The 8831-nt window shown below is 49.7% G+C and overlaps 4 protein-coding genes across 4 annotated transcripts; all 4 read left to right on the forward strand.

Moving 5' to 3' along the window:
* The first annotated feature begins 1442 nt into the window (after window positions 1-1442).
* On the forward strand, window positions 1443-3255 carry LOC145947101 (uncharacterized). Its single transcript, XM_083056877.1, has 2 exons — window positions 1443-2213; window positions 2257-3255. The coding sequence occupies exons 1-2, from the start codon at window positions 1443-1445 to the stop codon at window positions 3253-3255; spliced, it is 1770 nt and encodes a 589-aa protein (XP_082913003.1).
* Window positions 3256-3267: 12 nt separating this feature from the next.
* Window positions 3268-4200, forward strand: LOC145947102 (uncharacterized). The gene has a single exon (XM_083056878.1). The coding sequence runs from the start codon at window positions 3268-3270 to the stop codon at window positions 4198-4200; it is 933 nt and encodes a 310-aa protein (XP_082913004.1).
* Window positions 4201-4814: 614 nt separating this feature from the next.
* LOC145947103 (uncharacterized) lies at window positions 4815-5618 on the forward strand. The gene has a single exon (XM_083056879.1). The coding sequence runs from the start codon at window positions 4815-4817 to the stop codon at window positions 5616-5618; it is 804 nt and encodes a 267-aa protein (XP_082913005.1).
* Window positions 5619-5935: 317 nt separating this feature from the next.
* LOC145947104 (uncharacterized) lies at window positions 5936-6670 on the forward strand. Its single transcript, XM_083056880.1, has one exon. The coding sequence runs from the start codon at window positions 5936-5938 to the stop codon at window positions 6668-6670; it is 735 nt and encodes a 244-aa protein (XP_082913006.1).
* Window positions 6671-8831: the final 2161 nt, after the last annotated feature.

Here is an 8831-nt window from a genome sequence, read left to right on the forward strand (position 1 = left end):
TCGAACGATTCGGAGAAAAAGCGGCATAGCCCGGCGGTTGCAGACTGTCGTAAATTGATTAACCGCGATCGCACGAGATAATTCATACTTCCTGCTAATTGCCCGTGGCACGATTCAATACTCTCGACATTTGTTTGTACGCGGAATTCATTCTTAACGGGAAAAACGCGTGAAAAATGCGGAGCCGATTGAGCGCGATACCATGACAAGCGCGAGGACGCGAAGGATGAAGAACGTGACGTAGTAACTACGTAAGTCGACACTCAGCACGCCGCGCGCCAAATTCAAAAACCATAATAGGCTGTAACTTTGACTTACTTGAACCATCGTCTAAATTATTACTGTGTATTTAAATTTATATTATATACTATTCAATATTTCGATTTCGTAATCACTGCGATTGTAATTTCAAGTGTGTCATTTATACGTGTGTTGAAAGATTGCCGAAATCTAACGCGCTGCCCCGATTATTATTCCTCGCGCCTGTTTGGTTCTCGCGCTCTCGGGCCCTTCCCCCGCGTCTAGGTGGACCGAGTAGCTTGGAGAGCAGGGGGATGGGGAGCCGGGGAAGCGACGACCGAGAACCCCGACTTTTGCGACTTTAGTCTGTTTTTCACCTCGGAACGATAACACTTGCGACGGCCGACTGATACTCAGTTTCGAGTGCGAAATATATCGAATCGCCGAGAACGTGCCGAATAACCCCGCGCTAGCTCGGTTATATCCATCGTTTACGCGCTTGCGTGCGAACATTAGTTATTCTATCAACCATAGTCGAACATTAATCATTGTTATCCCGAAGTGATTATCACGTAATAAATGTGGAAAGTTTAGTGACCTCTGACTCTATTTTCAATGCATCTCCGATTTCCTTCTCGTTCTCTCTCTCTCACTCTTTCGCTATACTCCGATCTCAGTAATCGAGCAACCGGTCTTGTTAAGTGAATCCCGTTGACCGTTCTACACGAGAACGTCGCGGGTGAAATGAACATTGGTCCTTCGAGCCGGATAGTTCGAGTGGAGAGAAAAGAGAAGAGGCTACGTGGATATCGGGGTTCGTGCCGCGTGATCATACAGACGACCTTGCATCCGCAGGGAATGAGACAGAGTTTCGATATGGTGCAACCGTCAGTGTCGCATCAAGAGTGAATTGTAAAGTAACTTTGCAAACCAAGTTGCATAATTAAAAGCGATTCCGGACTCTCGCTGCACGATCACGTGCAACCCGCGCCGTCGATCACGTGATTCGCGCGTGCGGCCGCGCTACCCGCGTCAACAAGGACTTTCCCCGCGCCGCGCGCTACCCGCGTCAACAAGGACTTTCCCCGCGCCGCGCGCTACCTGCGTCCACAATCTCTAGCCCCGCGTCGCGCTACCCGCGCTCACGGATTTTCGCTTAACGTTCCGCTTTTCCGCGGCTACATATCAAGTGCTTAGAAACTATGGCCAACATGGAGGTCCTGTTAAAGAAACACAACACGACCAAGGGCTTTATCGAGCGATTTTGGGAAAACCTAGCCAAAGCAGGCAAGGAAAAGATGACGTATGAGTATATGAGGACCCGCCTTGCTTTGCTTGAAACCTATTGGCAGAGGTTCGAAGATGGCCACTATAAACTGCACGAGTACGACACGACAAATGTAAGGGAGATTCAAGAATATCTAAACGAGCACGTTTACGCGAAAACCGAGGATAACTATGTGGCAACCAAGACTCGGATACAAGAAAAGCTCGAAGCAATATCATCTAGTAAAAACCAAGATCCAGCCCGCGCGACGACGTCTCTTTTGAAACACATTCAGCTGCCTAAGATAGGCCTGCCAAACTTTTCGGGAGACCAGCTAGCATGGGAAAGTTTTCGAGACTTATTCCGATCACTCGTGGGTGATGTGCCAGAACTAGCTCCAGTTCAGAAGTTGCAGTATCTTAAAACCAGTCTCACAGGGGAAGCTGCAGCTGTCGTCGCCAACATCGGATTGACAAATAAGGGCTATGAGACAGCATGGTCGGAGCTGGTGGCACGCTACGATAATAAGGGAGTCTTACTTGCGGCTCATATGTGTACCTTCTTGAACAGCACGCCTATCACTAAACCGTCAGCAACAGAGCTCAAGCGGTTGAGCAGCGTGGCGTTACAAACGCGTCGATCTTTTGAGTCTCTCGGACGTCCCGTCGAGCACTGGGACGATTGGTTTGTCCACGTGGTTGGAAAAGTTGGACTCATCGTCGCGACTCCTGTGGGAGGCCTCTCTTCAGACCAGCACCGAGTTTCCACAGCTCAGCAAGCTGGAGGACTTTCTACAGACACGTATTCGTGCACTAGAAGCTGCCAATTCAAGGCCAGCTCCCACAGCAGCGACCTCTTCGGCTAAATCGCAGGATCGAAAGGCGAAAGTAAACACACTAACAACGTCGACTTCTGGACCATCGAAGCGTGGCAAACGCTGTTCGGTATGCCAAGGTAACCATTTGTTTAACTATTGTTCCCGCTTCAAGGAACTTACGGTGACGCAACGTCGAGAACACGTAAAGAAGCAGGGAGTGTGCTTTAATTGCCTCAAGGATAATCATTCGGTGTCGAGCTGTCCTTCCGGTTTTCGATGTATCAATTGTCAGGGTAAACATCAAACTCTCTTACATCTTAAAGAAAGCTCTTCGACAGCGGACTCCGATCATACCGATAAGGCTCCGGTCACGGACCACTCGAGTGCCAGTGGGAAAGCTACAACGGACTCTTCGGTGAACGCCAACTTGGCCGCTCTCGTACTTACGACCAGGGGTCCGATTCTTCTGGCTACTGCTCAAGTATCCTGTTCAAACAGCAAGGGGGACTCTCTAGTGGTACGAGCCTTGCTGGATTCAGGATCTGAGGCCACCTTCGTCACTGAACGAGTGGCACGAGCTCTGAGACTGCCTCGTAAACGCGTACATGTTCCTGTGTCGGGCATACAGGGAGCTTCCTCCGGCGTTGCCTCGTACTCCGTGGATTTAGGGATCAGCCCACCCCGAGATCCTGCCGTGCGTCATCATCTAACGTCAGTGTTAGTACTTCCGAAATTGACTTCGGCGCTGCCTTCACACGCTGTCCGACGTGGCGATTGGCCTCACCTAACTGGACTGGAGTTGGCTGATCCGCACTACGATCGACCCGCGCCGGTTGACGCCGTATTAGGAGCTGATGCATACGGTCTTCTACTTAGAGAAGGCCTAAGAAGGGGACCTGCTGGATCTCCATCGGCTCAGGCGACCTCCTGAGGTTGGGTGTTGATGGGTCACACTACGACGACGCCCTCGTCGCCTAGCGTGTCAGCTTGTCACGCTACAGTGTCTTGTACTGAAGTGGACCGGACGCTTCAACGATTTTGGGAACTAGAGGAGGTACCATCGGAGCCGATTTTGGGACCGGAGGAGCAGCACTGCGAGCGTTTATTTGCGGCGTCGCACGCTCGCGACCCGCATGGACGCTACATCGTTCGCCTACCAAAACGCACGGATTCTCTTGTGCCTCTAACGAATAACCGCAAGGAGGCTCTTCAACTGCTGGTTAGCTTAGAACGTCGCCTGATGCGCAATGCGTTACTACGAGAACATTACACCATGTTCTTGGAAGAGTATCAGCGTCTTGGCCACATGGTTCCTATTCCAACGAAGGAGGTTCATAGCGAGGATGCCTACTACCTACCGCACTATGCCGTCTACAAGAAATCGGGTCCAATGGATAAAATACGCGTCGTGTTCAACGCGTCTCACCGCACGTCTTCCGGCTACGCGCTCAATGACCTGCTGCTGCCAGGTCCTAAACTGCAGTCGGCGCTTTGGGTAACCTTGACCCGCTGGCGTCTCTATCCTTACGCATTTACATCCGACATCGTCAAGATGTTCAGACAAATTCTGGTTAGCTCGGAAGACACAAAGCTACAGCGTATTTTATGGTGTTCGGATCCGGCGCAAGAAGTTCAGGACTTCCGACTGATAACAGTGGTCTACGGGACTACCTCAGCTCCGTACTTGGCTCTGCGGACTCTACTCCAGCTAGCAGACGACGAGGGACTTAGGTACCCTTTAGGGGCAGACGCCATCCGCAACCACTCTTACGTGGACGATATCCTTGCCGGAGGCAATTCTCTCGAACAGGCAACGGAAGTTCGGCGTCAGCTGGTCGCGATTCTTGCTGCAGGAGGATTCAACCTAAGCAAATGAGCAGCCAACGTCCTACAACTATGTCCAGATGATGGGCCGTCCGATAAGCTATTCCACGATCGGGAGGGTGTGAGCACGCTTGGCATCTTATGGCAACCGTCCGACGACACCTTTACTTTAAGAGTGGCTTCGGTGACCAATAAAGCAAATTGCACGAAACGGACCGTCTTGTCGGACGTGGCTCGCTTTTTCGACCCCTTAGGATGGGCGTCGCCTGTACTTATTTTCGGCAAGATCTTCATACAAGATTTATGGATGGCTGGACTCAAATGGGATGAACCTCTGCCAGATCAACTACAATCGCGCTGGACGAAGTTTGCAGACACCATGCCGGAACTGGACGAAACTGGCTTTCGATACCCCGATTCGTTCATTTCCACGGAGCAGAGAACGTCGAACTGCACGGATTCTCCGATGCCTCGAGCCGTGCATATGCGGTCACTATATACTTGCGGTCTACAAGCCCTTCGGGGGTCATCTTCACCCATCTTTTGGTCGCTAAAACCAAGGTAGCGCCCGTCAAACAGATCTCCATACCGAGGTTGGAATTATGCGGCGCCTTATTACTAGCGAGGTTAATCCGCTGCACACTCAAGGGCCTCGACATGGAGAACATGCCGGTCTATGCTTGGACTGACGCTGCCGTAGCGCTTGCCTGGATTCGGGGCCACCCGGCGCGTTGGAAAACATTTGTTGCAAACAGGGTGGCGGAGATACAATCTCTCGTGCCGCCTCAAAACTGGAGATACGTGCCGACCACGGACAACCCTGCTGACGCTGCTACGCGAGGAATAAAGCCGCTAGAGTTAGCCGCTTTGGAACTTTGGTGGGCTGGTCCGCCTTGGCTCGCTTGGCCAGGAATCCACTCAACGGAGCCGAGCCCTCCCACGGACGGACTGGAGGAGCAGGAATCACGCGCGGTGGTGGTTGACCTTGCGCGTCCAGCCGAAGAGGACAACGACTTTCTAACCAGGTACTCAAGTACGCTGAAATTGCTGAGAGTAACAGCATTCTGTTTTAGATTCTTTGATCACGTACGTCGTCGTAACCCGAGGAGGACAGGGTTCCTGTCTCGAGATGAGCTGGAGACAGCTCGCATCCGCTGGGTGTGGATAGCTCAACGACAGGACTTCGCGGAGGAGATATCTCGTCTAGAGAGTGCGAGGCCGCTGCCTACCCGGTCTCCGCTCCTAGCGTTGAGGCCTCTATTGGACGAACATGGACTACTGCGAGTGGGAGGCCGTCTCCAAAACGCTTTGCTCCCGTTCGCGGAGAAGCACCCGTTAATCCTACACAAGGGCAGCCGCTTATCGCTGCTCCTTGTAAGGGAAGCACGCCTCACTTCATGGGGGCCCCCAGCTCACCCGGAGTCTGCTTCTACGGCGGTATTGGATCCTACAAGCCAACTCTTTAGTTAGTGAGATCGGTGATTCACGCCTGCGTGCGATGCGCGCGCTTCCGAGCAGCCACCGCCGAACAGCAAATGGGTCAGCTGCCGGCGGAGCGTACGCGACCTTCACGCCCTTTCCAGTCTTCTGGGGTGGACTACGCTGGGCCGGTGCCTCTCCGTTCCTGGAAGGGTCGAGGTCACCAGGCCACCAAGGGCTATATTAGTCTTTTTATATGCCTTTCCTCCAAGGCCGTTCACTTAGAACCGGTCTCTGATCTTTCGAGCACCTCTTTTATAGCCGCCTTCCGACGTTTTACGGCAAGGAGAGGCCATTGTGAGCTGCTAATGAGTGACAACGGAACTAATTTCCGGGGCGCTGCCCAGGAATTGAGGTCTATGTTCCGATCCGCCTCTGAATTCTATAGGGAGTGTGCAGCTTCTCTCGCCAACAGCGGCACCCAATGGTCTTTCATCCCGCCCGGGGCTCCTCACTTCGGAGGCCTTTGGGAAGCCGGAGTCAAAGCAGTCAAATTCCATTTGAGGCGTATCATCGGAGACACCCGCCTCACCTTCGAGGAGATGGCGACGCTCCTGGCGCAAATAGAGGCCTGCCTCAACTCAAGGCCCTTATATCCGCTCAGCAGTAACCCGACAGACCTGAGCGCTCTCACCCCCGGTCATTTAATAATGGGGGAAGCGACCGTAAACTTACCGGAGCCGTCAAGAGCGGACGTCGACGTCAATCGCTTGACGTCGCGCTGGGCCTTAACCTCGGCTTTGAGAGACCATTTCTGGCGGAGGTGGTCATCAGAATACGTTCACCACTTGCAGCAGCTCCGGAAATGGACGAAACGAGCACCTAACGTGACGGTGGGCGGTCTCGTGCTATTGAAAAATGAACTGCAGCCCCCGACAAAATGGGCATTGGCTCGCATCATCGAGCTCCACCCTGGCGCCGATGGTCTTGTCCGTGTAGTCAGTGTACGAACCGCCACCGCTACCTTCAAACGACCGATCGCTAAGATCGTACCGCTGCAAGTTGAACCGCAAGCCGACCCGGAACTCGAACACGACAACTGATATCGATTCCATTGCGATCAAACCGCGCCTTTGCATTGTTGTCCCACAAGTCGTTGCATCTCTCTAATTGCTATACTATAGTTGTTACAGCCGTCACCTCATGGCGGGCGGCATCTCATTTTGTAAACGAATCTTCGTCCCAACGGACGAGGCGGGCGGTATATGTTGAGAGATTGCCGAAATCTAACGCGCTGCTTCGATTATTATTCCTCGCGCCTGTTTGGTTCTAGCGCTCTCGGGCCCTTCCCCCGCGTCTAGGTGGACCGAGTAGCTTGGAGAGCAGGGGGATGGGGAGCCGGGGAAGCGACGACCGAGAACCCCGACTTTTGCGACTTTAGTCTGTTTTTCACCTCGGAACGATAACACTTGCGACAGCCGACTGATACTCAGTTTCGAGTGCGAAATATATCGAATCGCCGAGAACGTGCCGAATAACCCCGCGCTAGCTCGGTTATATCCATCGTTTACGCGCTTGCGTGCGAACATTAGTTATTCTATCAACCATAGTCGAACATTAATCATTGTTATCCCGAAGTGATTATCACGTAATAAATGTGGAAAGTTTAGTGACCTCTGACTCTATTTTCAATGCATCTCCGATTTCCTTCTCGTTCTCTCTCTCTCACTCTTTCGCTATACTCCGATCTCAGTAATCGAGCAACCGGTCTTGTTAAGTGAATCCCGTTGACCGTTCTACACGAGAACGTCGCGGGTGAAATGAACAACGTGTGTGTACAGAAACTTGACATACATACATATTAATTTTAATAAAATTCGAAAGACTAATAAAAGATTAATCGCGATTGCATGTATTAAGTAATATTCCAATGATCGTCCATCAATATTTCTTGCAATTATGAATATAGCTTATTCAAGTTTAACATCGCGTAATAAAATAACATAATGTATCATGCTCGCTAGCAATTAAACAGATTGTACTTATACTTAATATCTAATTTGTAGGCTAGTATTCTGATGGTACCATCATAATGTGTAGACAATGTACTCTTAAAATATATGAAAGAATAATTTTTGGCGCGTCTTAACATATTGAAAATTAAAATTTTAAGCCGCGGATCCCATGCGACCCGGATTCATTTTACATATATTAGATGAAAAAGTTTGTACGCTTGTATGCTGATGGTATCATCATAATGTGCAGTCAATGTAATGTTAAAATATATGAAAGAATAATTTTTGGCTCGCTTTATACAATAAAAATTAAAATTTTTAAACCGCGGATCCCATACTGCGCGGATTCATTTTACGTATATTGAATCAAAAAGTTTGTAGGCTGGTATTCTGATGGTACCAACATAATGTGAAGACAATGTACTGTTAAAATATATGAAAGAATAATTTTTGGCGCGTCTTAACATATAGAAAATTAAAATTTTAAGCCGCGGATCCCATACGACCCGGATTCATTTTACATATATTAGATGAAAAAGTTTGTACGCTTGTATGCTGATGGTATCATCATAATGTGCAGTCAATGTAATGTTAAAATATATGAAAGAATAATTTTTGGCTCGCTTTATACAATAAAAATTAAAATTTTTAAACCGCGGATCCCATACTGCGCGGATTCATTTTACGTATTGTTACGTCCTGGCCTGCACGAAGGAAAGGCCGCTCGAAGGTCGTAACAGCGTTTTCCCGAAATCGGAGTGATTTCAGGTCGAACGGACTGTCTGGCCCTTTTGCAGGTCAACGACTGGATAGTCGCTTTTACCTGGCTTATTTCAGGGGTCCGTTCGTCGGTCCTTTTCGGTAAGGGAATTAAATCCCTTTTACGCGGGATAGGACCTTGTGCGATCTCGGGGGATATATAAAGGAACGCAGGGGTTTAAATAAGACTTTAAATTCGCGTAATGTAAATAATTATCATTTATTCAAAAAAAAATAAAATCTTAATAATATTCGGAGAATTAGACATTTGAATTTGTGGACATGTATAAACAATTATATATGAGTGTGTGTGTAACGTTGATGTGCTATGAGGCGGTTGAGAATTCGCGTTGGCTTTTGATCGTCCCGTTTCAATCGGAGAGCGCGTTTCAATGCTCGACGGGCAGCGATTTCCACTTATTAAGTTTAGTCGCGATTCCGGGGATTTATTCACTTCCGTGATCGTAGAAGAATGAAAGTACTCACTGTT

Source organism: Prenolepis imparis, unplaced genomic scaffold (genome assembly GCF_030444845.1).
Source record: "Prenolepis imparis isolate NDT839.2.m4 unplaced genomic scaffold, iyPreImpa1.0 SCAF_43, whole genome shotgun sequence".
Lineage (NCBI taxonomy): Eukaryota > Metazoa > Arthropoda > Insecta > Hymenoptera > Formicidae > Prenolepis > Prenolepis imparis.